General features: G+C 38.2%; 1 protein-coding gene across 1 annotated transcript in view; it reads left to right on the top strand.

Annotated features, from left to right (window-relative positions):
* Positions 1–17,294, top strand: part of LOC124114514 (nuclear receptor-binding protein-like) — a 33,190-nt gene extending 15,896 nt beyond the window's left edge. Inside the window, exons 6-14 of the mRNA XM_046475122.2 lie at positions 517–611; positions 1,449–1,529; positions 1,969–2,021; positions 2,426–2,527; positions 3,311–3,443; positions 3,724–3,829; positions 5,488–5,538; positions 6,143–6,449; positions 7,670–17,294. Of these exons, the coding sequence (XP_046331078.1) occupies positions 517–611; positions 1,449–1,529; positions 1,969–2,021; positions 2,426–2,527; positions 3,311–3,443; positions 3,724–3,829; positions 5,488–5,538; positions 6,143–6,449; positions 7,670–7,768 (1,027 nt within the window). The 3' untranslated portion in view covers positions 7,769–17,294. The remainder of the gene's footprint in view (positions 1–516; positions 612–1,448; positions 1,530–1,968; positions 2,022–2,425; positions 2,528–3,310; positions 3,444–3,723; positions 3,830–5,487; positions 5,539–6,142; positions 6,450–7,669) is intronic.

Genomic DNA, 17,294 nt, shown 5'->3' with positions numbered 1-17,294 from the left:
GACAAAATATGGTGTCATGCCTTAAAAGTAGCCCCTCTACAGGGTTAGAACAAGCAAAACCGCAAAATCTAGACCTGTGGTATCAATTCAAGTTTGGATATTTGCATGTGCCAAATAGAAATGTTCAGGTTTCTAGAAGCAGTACATTTTGTCATTCAGGAAACTCAAATAATTTGAAAGATTTCTATATCTTCAGAACAAATAATCAATTGTTGTTGCTCTAGTGCCTTGCTTATGGACCCGTGAAGATCCGGGCTAGAATAGGTCTTCAGCAACCCATGCTTGCAGTAAAAGGCGACTACATGTTTGCTTGTCGTAATAGGCGACAAATGGGATCGGGTGGTCAGACTCCATTGCGTGGATTGATGTGCATGATGTCAGTCACTGGATTGTCTGGTCCAGACTCGATTATTTACGGCCGCTGTCATATAGGAGGAATATTACTCAGTGCGGCATTAAACAACAAACCAAAGCAAAACCAAAGAACCTTGCTTATGATCTTGTGTTTCTTCCTAGTTATCTACATTCCTGTAATCCTCCAATCATTCACGGCAACTTGACGTGTGACACCATCTTTATCCAGCACAACGGCCTCATCAAGATAGGCTCAGGTACAGTCTCACAGCTAGGGAGAAAAGTTTCACTAACTGAAGATAGTAGATGCATTTGTGGTTCATTTTATAAACATATGCTACTCCACTTTTGATTGGGGTATATTTTTCTTTCATTGATACACATACATGATTCTCATACTATGTCATGTGTATATTTAATTAGAATTACATATCTGATTACCCTTATCAGAAGTTGAGTAGTATATATAGTGCTCAACTGACTTGTTGAAGTCATGAAAGTCATACAACAGGAGTCTGTGGAGATACCTGTCAAAAGAGCCAACTAAATGTATTGGGTGGACAGGCTCACTGACTTGTCGTATCCCAATTGTATGGATCGATGCTCATGATGTTAATCAGGGGCACAGGTGACCCAGTCGTCGAAGGCACCGCAATTCGCTGTGCAGAGTTGCGTCCCTTGGGCTCCCCAGAAACCTATGATTGTGGGTTCGATTCCCGGTTTGCCCCGATTATGTTTCTAGGTTTGTCAGCACCATACCCATGCTCGTGGGTTTCACCGAAGTGGTAAACGTTTGAGACCTGCATCACTTCAGGCTTTCCTCCCACATAAGGCTGACACGCTGTGATATAACTGGAATACTGTTAAAAGCGGCGTTAAAACCCACCTCACTCACTCACTCATGATGTTAATCATTGGATTGTCTGGTCCAGACTTGATTATTTACAAACTGACGTCGTGTAGCTGCAATGTTGCTGATTACAGTGTTAAACAACACACAAAACAATACAATGAAATCATTTCATTATTTGATAGAATAACATGTATAGTAGCAAGGCCACATGGTTGTACTATAACTGTGATGTGTGTTTCAGTTGCTCCGGATGCCATCCATCTGCATGTGAAGACGTACCGGGACGACCTGAAAAACATGCACTGCATCGCTCCTGATCCAGGTAATAAGGCAGGGAGAAATAACACTTGTGTCTCAGGTAGCATACCTTTAGCAGGTATAACTTGTAGAAATTTATACATTACTTTATTAACTTTTTGAATAGTCTACTAAGGAACTTTTTGTTTATTAGTACATTTTCCATAATATTAATGTTCATCACTTTTCCTGACCAGTTACTGATGAGATAAACACAAAATCCTATGTTCTTACCAGTGTTTGCTTGGTTTACAAACCTTTTTTTGATGATCCTATGAAATAGATCTTTACAGGGACATCACCATCACCTTTACCCAACATTACATTTAGAGTTGTTTTAAAATATTTTTTCAAAAATAAGTTCCAAATTGAATGAACCCTGATTTTGAAATCCCTTTATGCGTTTATTTACGATGGTTTGCTGTATGTGATGAAATAACCATCTTTCCCCTTTTTAACTACAGAACCCATTACAACGAAAGTAGACCTCTATTCCTTTGGAATGTGCGCCCTGGAGGTAAGAACTGATTTGTCACTACTTCATGTAAGTGTTATTATAATCTTGCCTATTAAGAGGATTTAACATGGATTTCTTCAAAATGAAATTTCATGTAAGTGTTATTATAATCTTGCCTATTAAACGGATTTAACATGAATTTCTTCAAAATGATATTTCATGTTAGTGTTATAATCTTTCCTATCAAACGGATTTAACATGGATTTCTTCAAAATGAAATTTCATGTTAGTGTTATTACAATCTTGCCTATCAAACGGATTTAACATGAATTTCTCCAAAATGAAATTTCATGTAAGTGTTATTATAATCTTGTCTATTAAACGGATTTAACATGGATTTCTTCAAAATGAAATATTTTTTTATAAAATTAAATGAATAAAACGGTTCACTTTTCTTCACACAGATGGCAGCACTAGGTTTCCATGGAAATGGTGAAGGCGGGAATCTTGTGACCCTTGAGGCAATACAGCATACACTTGACTCTCTGGATAATAAGCTTCTCAAGGTATGTGTGATGTGAATTAGTCCTTTAAGGCTTCTGCCCAAGTCGACCCCCCTAAGTCTGTCCCCAGCCTTGCACTTTTGTTTTTGAAACTATGTAATGCTTGGACACTTTATATGGGCTCTTTGTCCTTGTCAAACTAGTCAACATCTGATCGGAGAGGTTTATTATAGGACATAGGAATGCTGTCTGTCCATGCTGCAGTTTATCTAAGAGGTACTTGTCAAGATTGAATTTGAAATTGGTCCTGCCAATTTTTATCTTATTTATAGAGTTATGGTCCTTGATCCATATTATCTAACTTGGTACATTGTGTCTGGTTGGGGACAAGTTTTCTCAGAAACTACTGAAGTTAGCCTATCTAAGAGGTAATTATCAAGACAGTTATTTTTTCCAGAGAAGGGGCCTTTTGTGTGTATTAATTTCACTTTTAATCTTTTATTCTGATGACATGAAGCAGCCTAAATGCCTATCTTTTCTCAAGGCTTTATAGGACTCTTTTGTTTTAGTTTATATTCACTACTATAAGAACAAAGAATATTCTAATGTGCCCCATGGCGGGAGATAGTGATGACACTGTTTTTACTTGTCCAATGTCACTATATTTTCCAGATGTACTTTATTACTGGTGACAAAGTATTTGTTGCCATAACCATAATCAATTTCATACGCTTCGCAGACCTTGTTTATGTTTTACTATAGTACCATAATACACCTTTCTGCAACCTACAATGAAGTGTTTTTGGTAGACGTGTTTAGATAAAGTCTTTCTTATCCTATTTTCAGGATTTCCTGGTCAAGTGCATCGATAGGGATCCCCACAAGCGCCCCAATGCCAGAGAGCTGTTGTTTGAAGCAGTATTATTTGAGGTCCACTCTCTGAAACTGCTGGCTGCACACACCTATGCCAAGACTACATGTAAGTTATATGTACTTGTTACAACTGCTGCTCAGTAAACTGTGTTTGTGTTTATATTCAAGTTGGTATTTCCGCTATCTAAAGTGTACAGTGAGGTCATCTTATTGTTGAAAGACATTTATCTTTTCAGACATAAATGCAAAGTTTCATTAATGTGATCAAAGACCACTCTCATTTTTCGCATTTAATTCACGCTCACGTCAATTTCAAGATTTATAGTATTGTGCTTGGTTGAACAATGAAATGTCACAGAATCACTTGTAATTTATTTATTTTGCAGCCAATCTTCCAGAGAAGCTGACAGAAGAGGCCTGCTTTACCAAATCTGATCCAAACAAAGTGATAGCAGAGATACACCATCCGAACAAAAGCCCATTTCAGATGAGGCAAGTGAATACTGCTGTCACACTTAGTAAACCCAGCTGTGATGTGACTGGAATACTGGTGTTACTTATGTAAACCTATACTCACAATGGGTTCCATGTGTGAAGCCCATTTCTAGTGTCCCCTGCTGTGATATTGCTGGAATATTGGTAAAGGCGACATTAAACCCAAACTCGTTCACTCTCCATACTCACAGATACCTAGTGTCTCCATGTTAATATCGAACTAATTGTGCGTAAAATGTGATCAAGATGGATAATTTATCCTTCCTTGAAAAGATAAGAAAACACTTTATCATATAATGGGTAGGTTTCTCGGCAGGATAAAGCCAACGGATAAAAACGATATCCGTTGGGGTCATATGCGGATAGAGATGCAAATATCAAAGGTCAAGTAGGGACTACTTTCACTGTTTATAAACAAACATGGCGTCGCCCTTGTCATTCGGCGATCGAGTCAGAATTAACCATCGGGAATCTGGATAAACTACAGGGATAATTGCTATCATTATCAAAAGAACAGTCTAATATACTGAAAATCTGTGTCTAACTGTGACATAGCTAAGGCATTTTATAAGTTTTGTCAACTTTGGAGATATAAATTTCGAAACAATTTGGCGAGGGCACGAGGTCTAGCCAAGCGGGATCAGTAGCCATATCTGTGCTTGTAGACCTCTGCGGCTTGAAACCTCCTCCACAAATTAAAATAGTTGGATTTGGCGGATATATGTTTGAATTGTTACCTTGTTTCGTTTTGTCGCTGTGTGTACATCTGACTACACTTCTTATTGTAATGACAGGACAGACCGACTGTCAACAACGTCTGACCGAGGCCGTGACGTCTCATAGACTAGGGTTAGAGTAGCTTCCCTTTGACAAAGGGCAGTTACTCTAGCGGACAGACCGATGGATTGCCACGAAAGGCAATTAAAAACAATTGTTGTTTTGCGTATATGTTGCTTCGCCACTGTATAAGAAACGGATTTCAGTTGGAACTATATTGGCTACTGTCACTGTCCGACTGACACATCACTTACCCTGTGACGTACTAAATATTAATGCGCGCATTCCAGGAAAACTCGCAATGTTTCGGTAATGTTTGTGAGAGAGGGAAAGCGATTTTGAAGCACAGAATTAAAGAATGACATTATATGATAAAGAGGTTATCACGCTTGTTTGTTTGGGGATGGTAAATATCCTGCATTAGGAATAAACACTATGTATTTAGCTCGCCAAGGCTCGCTAAATACAATGTTTATTCCTAATGCAGGATATTTACCATCCCCAAACACACTCGCGTGATAACCTCTATCTATATGCATGTCGTAATTTTGGCAACCCATGCTTGTCGTAAGAGGCTATGTCACTAATGAGATTGTATGGATAGGCTCAATGACTTGATTGATGCTTGTCATCGTATCCTGAGTATGTAGATCGATGCTCATGATGTCAATCCCTGGATTGTTTGGTCCAGACTTGGTTATTTAGGATGTATGGTTATTTATCATATACCTGGAATATTGCTTAGTATTGTTAAACAACAAACAAACAAACTGAAACTCTGGGAACGTTATTAGTGACTGTAAAAGTGTAAGTGTTGTTGAAGTGTTGCAACAAAAAAATGCTTGTATCGTCTGATACTTATGTTCTTGCTTCCTCAGGTTTTCACAAGTGCCAGCATTGGAGTTGGAAAAGTTCCTTGAAGATGTGCGGTAAGTTTTAGGAATCGCTTTCAATTATTGTGCCATGAATCCATTGACATGATATGTTTTGATTGATATCTGTATCTTTGGGACACAAGCACTCTATCAGTCTAACACCAGACAATTTGCTGTACAGAATTGCATCCCTTAACCTTAACCTTTGTTTTTTTCACTCATTTGAAGTTGAATTGTAGCTTTTAGAATTTAAGTGTGCCAACTAGTAGAATAATTTTAAGCCATCATCAAACACTTTGAATATCGTTTCACCAAGGCTACATAACAAGCAGTTGTATTTATGAAAGTTTGCCCCTTCCTTTTCATTGAGATTGGTAATCCCCGCTGTCATTTCTATATACCCAGTTATATTTTATGAAATATAACTGTGCATTAAGCCTGTTCCCATGTTCATCATTTTCTATATATTGGTCATGTTTTTGGATGGATTCATACAATACTAATAATAATCTCATGGTCTTGTTAACAAACATGATTATAAGTGTGCCCTTCAGCAACATTGCCTTTTTGATTTGAACCATGGCTTTGGCATTGAAATACAAGGAACCTTGCAATGTTGAGAGCAACCCAACTCACGCAGTGTCTATGTGTTTACCAGGAATGGAGTGTACCCGCTGACAGCATTCGCAATGCCCCGTCCTCCTCCATCTAGGCCACAGGCCAAAACACCAGAACTAGCCGAGTCTGTGAAGTCGGAGACGCCGGAACACATGGATGTTGAGACCAGGATGGTGATCAATATGTCATGTCAGACACGCAAGAATGAGGACAACCCCACCAAGTTGATTACTATATTGCTAAGGATGGACGATAAAATGAACAGACAACTTCAGTGTGAGCTATCAGGGGAAGATAACTCCACAACTCTAGCTGAAGAGTTGGTTCACTATGGATTCATTAATGAGGTAGGAGTGAGTCAATAGAGCTTAATGCGAGTTTTTGAGCAAGTTGAGCTATTGGAGCATGTAATGGGGAAGGTATCAGTATACTGACACACAATGAAAACACATAATCATGAGACCCATGAAGAGTAGGTCTTCAGCAACCCATGCTTGCCGTAAAAGGCAACCATGCTTGTCGTAAGAGGCAACCAATGGGATCGGGTGGTCAGGCTCGCCGACTTGATTGATGCTTGTTATCGTATCCCAATTGCATAGATAGATGCTCATGATGTCAATCACTGCCTTGTCTGGTCCAGATGCGATTATTTATGAAATATGATTATTTATCATATACCTGGTATAATGCTGAGTATTGTTACACAACAAACAAATTGAAACTCTGGGAACATTATAAGGAATTGTTGGGTCCAGGCTCGATTATTTACAGACCGCCGTCATATAGCTGGAATATTGCTGAGTGCGGCATGGGTTGCTATTCTACCCCGGATCTTCACAGGTTCAGTGTTTGGGTATATTTTAGTAAATGGGAATACTAAAGTACTTGTTCATAAAACTCCATATCGTTCTTGAGAGGCAGTCCAAATGGAAAAGGGGCGGTCGGGTAGCCTAGTGGTTAAAGCGTTCGCTTGTCACGCCGGATACCCGGGTTCGATTCCCGACATGGGTACATTGTGTGAAGCCCATTTCTGGTGTCCCCCGCCATGATATTGCTGGAATATTGCTAAAAGCGGCGTAAAATCACTCTCACTCACTCACTCACTCACTCACTCACTCACTCACTCACTCACTCACTCACTCACTCACTCACTCACTCACTCACAAATGAAAATGAAGTGAAGGATTGAATGAGGGCAGGTAGTATGTGAATGTTGATTGACAATGAAGAACAATGAGGCACTGACTGTGCACCAGTAATGGGCTTCACACATGTACCCCTGTGGGGAATCAACCCCAGGTGTTCAGAGTGACAAGTGAATGCTTTACCCACTTTCACCAGGAAGACAGATTGTTGTTTGTATATGTTGTCTCTTTAGCTTCCGGTTTCGTCATATCCAGATTGTTTTGCTTCAATTTTGGGTTGCCCTGATGTAGCAGGCAAAGTGCTGATACAGCATTAATCCACTCGCACACAAATTGATTAAAAACATTCCTAACTGTCCAGGAAACAATGTAGATGTATTTTTGCAAGAACCTTTAATATCAAATAATTGCTCTCTTTTCAGCTTGACAGAGACAAAGTTGCCATAATGATCGATGAGAATTTGAAAAATGGTATGTGCAACGAATCGCCCACTCCACCAATAGCCATTCCATCCTCGTAACTTCGGGGCTCTTCGAAATTCCCCAGGTTTTCGGCCAAATACTTTACAGGCTCTTCACCCATGATAAATTATGGGAACTGCCTAAACCAGAGCGAACACTTGGTTGCAGTACAAAACTCACGGAAATCACTGTAATATCTGTCCTAGTCAATGCAGTAAATCAACAGTCAAGGAAACAAGCACATGCTTCCGTAGTTTATCGTGGAGATGTGTCCAGTTGCCAACTCTGAAGAAGAAAGTGCCTTTACAGAAACTGTCCTGAGTTCCAGTCCAGCATCCTCTGATATATACCCAGTTCAGTAGCTGGTACATTGATATATACCTGGTACAGTAGCTGGTGCATTGATATATACTCAGTTCAGTAGCTGGTACATTGATATATACCTGATACAGTAGCTGGTGCATTGATATATACCCAGTTCAGTGGCTGGTACATTGATATATACCCAGTTCCGTAGCAGGTACATTGGTATATACCCAGTTCCGTAGCTTGTACATTGATATATACCCAGTTCTGTAGCTGGTACATTGATATATACCTGGTACAGTAGCTGGTGCATTGATATATACCCAGTACAGTAGCTGGTACATTGATATATACCCAGTTCTGTAGCTGGTACATTGATATATACCCAGTTCAGTAGCTGGTACATTGATTTATACCCAGTACAGTAGCTGGTGCATTGATATATACCTAATACAGTAGCTGGTACATTGATATATACCCAGTACAGTAGCTGGTACATTGATATGTACCCAGTTCTGTAGCTGGTACATTGATATATACCCAGTTCAGTAGCTGGTACATTGATATCTACCCAGTACAGTAGCTGGTGCATTGATATATACCTAACACAGTAGCTGGTACATTGATATATACCCAGTACAGTAGCTGGTACATTGCTGGTACATTGATATATACCTGGTACAGTAGCTGGTACATTGATATATTACCAGTACAGTAGCTGGTACATTGATATATACCCAGTACAGTAGCTGGTACATTGATATATACCCAGTACAGTAGCTGGTACATTGATATATACCCAGTACAGTAGCTGGTACATTGATATATACCTGGTACAGTAGCTGGTACATTGATATATACCCAGTACAGTAGCTGGTACATTGATATATACCTGGTACAGTAGCTGGTACATTGATATATACCCAGTACAGTAGCTGGTACATTGATATATACCCAGTACAGTAGCTGGTACATTGATATATACCTGGTACAGTAGCTGGTACATTGATATATACCCAGTACAGTAGCTGGTACATTGATATATACCTGGTACAGTAGCTGGTACATTGATATATACCCAGTACAGTAGCTGGTACATTGATATATACCCAGTACAGTAGCTGGTACATTGATATATACCTGGTACAAACCCAGTACAGTAGTCAGTACATAAGCAATTCAACATCAGGTTGCCTGGGAGGCTCCATGTATTGGATGCTTTCATACAAGTTACTTTGAGGTTTGTTCAGTTGTATCATATAATTAAGAAATAATGATAATTACCAAAGCAAGACTTGTGTTTTGTTTGGGGAAGAAACTCTTTTGTTGTTCCTCTCCTATCTCATTTGACACTGTGCAACAATAGGGGGAGAAAGTAACTCAGTTTTATCACTAATTTCTTATAACGTGATGGAAAAGTACTTAAATGTTAGTATTTTGTAACCATCCTATGATGCCTATGGATACCTTAACCTATTTCTATTTGGATGGGACAAGTGAGAATTTCTTTTCGAATATTCTAACACATTTCAGGTTCATGTCAAATGTAATTCTTGGACAGCTAAATTTATATGCATGCTAAGGAAATTAATCACATCTTTGTATAAAAATTTACTGATTTCCCCCCCCCCCAAAAAAGAAAACCACAACAAAAACAACAACTGAAAATAAATGAGTCATATAACTGTAATCACAATAATGGAACCTTTGGTGGTACCACAAAAGTTTTCTTTTAAGTTCAGCTGTAGAATTTTCCAGAAACACTGAAAGATGGTAGTATGATAATGACAATCGTTGAATCCGTATGTTTGTATGATATTAGATGTTATTAAATTTCATTTTTGGTTTGGGTATGTATCAATTGTGAATGAAATGTATTGAACTGTTTTCATTATCTTCATAGTTGACATTGATTTTGATATCTGTGAAGTAAATTCTGGTTTGTTTTAAGATTTTGGTGTATGTGCCAGTACTGTGTTTCAAATAATTGAACACTTATGAGATTACAAAACAGATCTAAAATACATCTTGTTTCAAATTTCATCAACTAAAGAAAAGGCAGTGGCCATTGGCAACACAACTTAAAATGTTTTGCACGTACTCAGTCCTCATTGCTCCTGCATCTCAACAGGGTTGGGGGGCACGGGTGGCCCAGTCGTCTAAGGCGCCGCCATTCGCTGTGCAGAGTTGCGTCCCTTGGGCACGCCAGAAACCTATGATTGTGGGTTCGAATCCCGGTTCGCCCCGATGATGTTTCTAGGTTTGTCAGCACCATACCCGTGCTCGTGGGTTTCACCGAAGTGGTAAACGTCTGAGACCTGCATCACTTCGGGCTTTCCTCCCACATTAAGCTGACACGCTGTGATATAACTGGAATACTGTTAAAAGCGGCGTTAAACCCAACTCACTCACTCACTCACTCAACAGGGTTGTTTTAGATTCTGAGCCTATTTTGACATACTCTGATGACTATTGTATGCATGTGATATATCTTGTTGGTGTAAAAGCAGGTACTTGCATCAGTGTATCATTTAGCTGTTTATTATTTTGGTCTGTTATCAAACAGTATTATTCAGTGTATAGAGCTGTATGCCTGGGTTATTGTCTGAGTATATCATGGTAGCAATGTGGATGTTTTGCTGTGTTGCCGAATGTGTTAATGCAGTTTGTAAAAATTATATATATGTATATAAACTTAGCAGTATAAATACAATAGAAACTTGAACATGGGACGTCTTGTGTATGCATGGACGAATGGACGATTTTTTTCTGTAAACATTTGTGATTGGGCAAACCCCAAGACTCGTTTAATGATTGACTACAATGGTCAGTTTGGAGTTGAAGTGTTGAATTTGTTGACTCAATAACTGGAACACATGTGAATGGAATTTTATAGACATGAAAAAAAACACATAGCAATTCAGTTAGGGAGTATTTGCTCACCTGAATAGAAATCAAGTGAGCAATGGCATTGTCCTTCTGTCGTTACCGTATACCTTTTTGACATTGAATTTGCAAGGCTTATGGAGGTGCTGAAATTTGTATGAATGACCCCAGTGATGGCTTTTCTGGAAATTGATCGTAGAGTTCCAATCTGATTTTACACATGGTTGCCATTTTTTGTTCAGAATTCAGGTGAACTACACAGCTTTGTGACTCTATATTATTAGTTTTATTTGTCCAATTAAGATATTTTTTTCAGTGAACACAAATGTAGTCTTTTACCCATTGAAACTGCTCTCAAGCCTTGTATAGTTCTTCCCCAGAAGCAGTCCACAATTACTCGAACTAGGATAAAGATTGCAGACAGGACTTTTCCTTGACAGTCCTGGTTGAAGCAGAGCATTTAGCATTCACAGCCTTGTATAGTTGTTCCCCACAAGCAGTCCAAAGTTTCTCAAGGGGGCACGGGTGGCCCAGTCGTCTAAGGCGCCGCAATTTGCTGTGCAAAGTTGCGTCCCTTTGATTGTGCCAGAAACCTTTGATTATGGGTTTGAATCCTGGTTCGCCCCGATTATGTTGCTAGGTTTGTCAGCACATTAAGCGGACATGCCGTGATACTGACACTGTAATACTGTTAAAAGCGGCATTAAACACAACCCACTCACTCAAAGTTTCTCAAAACAGCTTTTTGGGGCACATTGTGACAGTGTCAGTATACACAAATACAGCCATTGTAATGATACCCCAGCAACTGACATGGTTTGTGAAGACAAAAATGATGTGCAATGATGTTTTGTGTACAGAATGGATGTGAAGTTAATTTTGATATGTTCAGTGTAATATGAGCTCCTATGAAGTTTTTTTTATGTCAACTTTGCACAGGATTTGTGTTTGCCTTGTTTCCAAGTTGAATATGGACTTGAAGCCGACTTAGGTAAAAATTGGAATGGAATATTCATCTCCTCTTTGATAATTGTCTATTCTAAAACATAGTAGAAAATATTAAAGGGGCCTTCAGCCCTTGTTTGAGAAGTATTTTTGTTATCAGATTAAGGGTGCAGTGATAAGTGTCATGAAACACACTTACTGTTAAAGCGATATATTCAAAAATACATATCGGGGGTTACTCTTGAGTACAGAATTGGGATACAGAAACATTACCATCATATTGTTTGTTTTTATTTTTAAAAGTAAACATAAGAATTTGTTCACTGATTTTAAATATATAATTAATAAAATATTCAAAAATGCATATCGGGGGTTACAAGTAATCTTTTGGCTTATGCGTTACTGAGGTATTGACTTGCTGCGGTTGCGCAACCATATTGTCCCACGGAATAAAAAAATACAACACGGATTATAACCTGAATGTGTGGTTGGTGATGTTGTACATATGTGTTGGGTCTTGTGCTATAAATGGTGCTTCTGTCTGCTGCTTTTGGTGTGGACACTTTGTGAAATAAGATTAAAGTCATGTATGCTTCTCTAGTGTGTTTTAAGTGTGAAAAAAATCCTGTGATTATATTTTCTTACAAAGTCATTCAATGTATTTCCAGTAGTGAAAATGTTGATTTTTAGTTAAGTTACTGGTATTGGTAAGTACTTACAAGCACTGCAGCTCCCAGAGACAAAAAGTAGAGAGTCAAAATGATTTTGAAATTTTCATAGTTTGTTTAGAATTTCATGATACCATTTGCTAATGATAATCACAACAAAATCAAAATAAATCTCATTTAAGCTAAGATAATGGTCGATTTCTCCATTCCAGCTGTCAGTGTAATTAGCCAAAGAAATGGATTACAGTGCGTGTTATATTGTCCTTGTTTACATTGCTTGGAACAATCATTTTGATAGCACATGGAGAGATTTGTAAATATGTTTGTAATCACCATGGTTACAATGTATGGTGCTTGTTTCAAATACATGTTTTTATCCAATCTTTGTGGGTTATCTCCCTTTACTCTGAGCCAAGATCACCTGGAAAGTTGTCTTCTGCTAATTCATCATATTCCACACTGGGGTGTAGAACTGCCCCTGAATGTTGTCCACAATGTCATAATGTTTTCACATAGTACATTGATTGAAATCAACATTTAAACATTTGATTATGTTTCTAGGTTTGTCAGCACCATACATGTGCTCGTGTGTGTCACTGAAGTGATGAACGTCTGTATCACTTCAGGCTTTCCTCCCACAGTATGCTGACGCACCGTGCTGTAACTGGAATACTGTTAAACACACCTTTAAACCCAACTTGTACACTAAATGAGGGTGTATAATTAGGCCAGACTGAAGTTTATTTTCTCTTTTTTTTCTCTCAGAATTTCCAGATTAATATGACATGCCTTGAGGCAGGAGCAAAGACATAATATAAAATCGTCTTGATTAAGTTTTTGAAATAACATGCCTCAAAAAGTGTATTTTCAACCACATGCAACAATTTATTGCTTTTATATCATTTTAACTTTTACAAACTCCAGAGCATGCCCTTAACAAGATTAGATAGATCACACCTTTCATTGACACAAACCAGTGATTGTGGCTTCAAATCCCTGTTAATGTTTCAAGGTTTGTCAGCACCATACCCATGCTCGTGGGTTTTACTAAAGTGGTAAATGTCTAAGACCTGCATCACTTCAAGCATTCCCACATTAAGCTGACACGCCGTGATGTAACAGGAATACTGTTCAAAACGGTGTTAAACCCACACAAAGCAATTTAGTTGCACAGTGATCAACTTGCTGAGGCTGTGTCTTGTTTTGACAAGGTCATCTTTAATCAGGGTAAAACCTCTCTCACATTTGGTCCAGTTGGTCAAGGGAGGTAACTCACACCATCCTATCCACTTCCCTTTATTTCAGGATCTTGACATTATTGTATGACATGTAGATGTATATTTATTTCTTATTGTTCTTCATGCAGATGTGTATCACCAAAGTACTGTGGCATGAATTCAGTATTTGTTCAAAGGCATTATTTTTGGTTCCTGCAGTATACATTATTCTTTGATTTGGTTGTATATTTCTTTGTTTATGCATACATCCACTCGAATTCCAATTTAATTCCAATTCAGTGTTCATTGTGATTTTTCTGTGTAGTCTCAAGACATCCTTCTTTCATTTTGAATACACTGATCCAGTCATTGAATTTCCCGGTACTATTCAAAGCATATATGGACAATATTTTGAATTGGTTTTTAACCGGCTGTTTTATTTCTCAGATACCTGTATCATTGATAACCAGTTGCATAAGGTTCATTCTTTGTTGAAGCGGTGATGTGAAGTTAACTTCCAAACAAATGTGATCTTTTCATGTCAGGTAATTTTCACCACCGTAACAGGGTTCGACAAATATGCAAGGCCCCTTTCCACAAAGCGATCTTAGTGCTAAGTCGATCGTAACTCCCATTCTTTAACAGTGACTTACAGCAGTTGTAGCGCTAAGATCGCTTTGTGGAGTGGGTCCTAGGTTCTCAAGACAAATACCATCCTGGTAGAGAACATGGAGATGGTCTGACAGGAAAGTAGGAAATATGAAATGTCACCTTCATTCGTGTTCACCTTTAACAGAAATTGGAAGAATATTTGCAACTTGAAGGTGTTAGAATCTTTGTAGAACTGATGTCTTTCTGTGGATCATGAAATTTCTGTAGCAGTGGTGGCCTGAAAAATAATATTTGTCGAGCCCTGCATAACTTGTCCGAGGTAAACATTTGGATTAATGTTACTTAATGCATGTTTAAAGTGTGGTTTTTGAGTGTTTGAATTGACCAAGTTTAGTTTGAATTCAGCCAAGTACCTTCATGTATTACTGATAATTTGCGTTCTCACAATCACAACATGAGCATTTGTAGTTAAAAAGATCTTTCATTGTACTGATGAAAACCGTTTTCAATTTATCTCCCCCCGCCTCAACTAAATGCCCCGAGGGGAAGTCATATATGGCCATAATTACTGGAAATACAATTTCCTGACATCCTACATGGTCATATACAGCTCCTAAGTCAGCCTTAGGAACAGGGTGACAGTCAAGTTAGATCACTTCAAACATGTGTAAGCTGTCTTCATTTTACAAATATTGAAAACAAATTTGTAATATATGTTCTGAAGTGTTGGTTTACTTCCTGATTTCTTTCACCATATCTGTGCCAGGTTTGATTGAAAGGGTACATTGTTTGTAATGGCAGTAGATTATTTGTGTCCCAAAGGCATGCCAGAAAGCAATGATTGTGGGTCAAATCCTGGTTCACCCTGATTATGTTTCTTGGTTTGTCAACACCATTCTAGAGCTTATGGGTTTCACCAATCACTGGATTGTCACTTCTGGTTTCCACCATATCAGCTGACACACTGTGTTGTCATTGTTTAAAGCGGAGTCAAATTCAACTCACGCATTCCTAATTATTAGTTTTCCCATTTGTCAGATTTTTTTCACCGAAAATTGGTGTTGTAAGCTCTCCCAAACAAATAAATTGGAAACGGTTACTGTATTTAGAATTTTGCCAGTTACTAAATTTTAATTGAAAAATGAAATGATCTAGGATGTAGGTTTTGAAACTGTTTGATCTTCGTCAAGCTGGTTGGTACAGCAACATGCTCATTTGTTAACAGTCCCAATCCTGTGGAGTTACCATGACCAGTGTGAATACAAGTACGAAGTTCTTTACGGATGACTTTTGTTTTTGCAGTTCCAAAATCATAACTTGTTATCATTCCAAACTAGGAAATTTCTCTGAACTAGAAGAAACAAGACATTTGAAATTTTCTTAAATGTTTGTTGAAAATATCACAAAAAATCACTTACATTATTATGTACAAATGTTGATTGTTTTAAATTGAATCTTGTTCTCAAACCTTGCCATAATACATATCTGAAGACCTGTCCAGTAGGATCTATTCGTTGTGGAATCTCAGTATCACAAGTGCAGTTCTTTGAAATTGTTTGTGATTCCTTCGAGAGATGAAAGAGTGTAATTATGTACATAACAACCTGTTCAACTGGTAAAATGTGTTTGCAGTACGAAGTGTGTAAAGATGCAATAATTGTGAACTGACAAGTTTTGAGTATAAGTTGAACTGGACGGTGAGACAGGGTTAGACACAACCATTAGTCAGAGGCCTGAACCATACTAGTAAAAATGTTCAGGATCACCCATTTCTTTCATATTACTATCATTAATCTGTCATTGCATGAGAGGCGCTGGGGTTTTCTAGTGGTTAAATCGTTCGGTTGTCACCGAAGACCCAGGTTGGATTCCCCACATGGGTGCAATGTGTGAAGCCCATTTCTGGTGTCCCCCACATTGTGATTTTGCAGGGAATATTGGTAAAGCGGTGTAAAACCATACTCATTGTCATGGCATGACAGATTAACTATTGTAATATGAATGAATTACGTGTTCCTTAACCTTAATGTTACAATACAGTAACCATTAGTTTGAAATTAGCTGGTGACTAGATTGATTTATCTCATGGTGTCTACCCCAATATGGTGAAAGTTTCTATACAATGTTGTCAGGAGGTTAAAAAAGTAATTTTGGTAGTGATCTTGCAGCTCTTTAACTATATTAAACATGCATTCTTAAGAAATGAGTACTAGTAAGAAGCATCCTATCATTCCTATGCATGGATGACAAACTTTTGGCTATGCAGAATTGAAAGCCAGTTGGGTCATTTCTGTGAATCTGTTTTCAATCATTCAAGCCTACGAGGTGTATATTTGATGGAGATGTGACTTCACTCAAGCATCAATGAGATTGTTTATCAAAGGTATAGGTAGATGTTGACACTAGCCTGGTGGATTCCGAGTTTGTCCAGTGATGATTGGCCACAATCAGCACAACAGAAGAAAAGTAATGTCATTATTCTGTAGGCATTGAGCTGTGTTTCAAACCAGGTATGAAAGTCACATGGTCCTTGTTATGGCCCTAATGTATAAAGTTAACTGATTTGGGGTCTCCAGCTTTAAATGCAACGCAAAAGGACTTAGAGGATCAGATGACACCTCTATTTCTTACACACTTGGCAGTTCACTTGTGACTGATAAAATGACAAGAGTGAAGCTGCAAGTTTTTAAGGTATGTGAAAATTAGGGTGTTTCTCTGGTTAAGAGAGAACATGATTTGCTGTATTGGGCACCCCTGTACATCTGTGCACCACTTACCAGTAGTACAACACTGACATGGACGGTTTGACCTGTGGCTGTCACATTCTCACAGAAATCTCTCACTCGAAACTCTACTATACAATTGCCAAGCAATGCTTCGACAAAAGAAGTATATACTAATGTAAGCATGTAAATTCATTTTGCTCAATCATTAAACTAAATGAACCATTA

This window comes from Haliotis rufescens, unplaced genomic scaffold (assembly GCF_023055435.1).
Source record: "Haliotis rufescens isolate VD_foot unplaced genomic scaffold, xgHalRufe1.0.p SCAF_2, whole genome shotgun sequence".
Classification (NCBI taxonomy): domain Eukaryota; kingdom Metazoa; phylum Mollusca; class Gastropoda; order Lepetellida; family Haliotidae; genus Haliotis; species Haliotis rufescens.
Note: the sequence above shows the minus strand (reverse complement) of the source record. Positions and strands in the feature narration are given on the sequence as shown.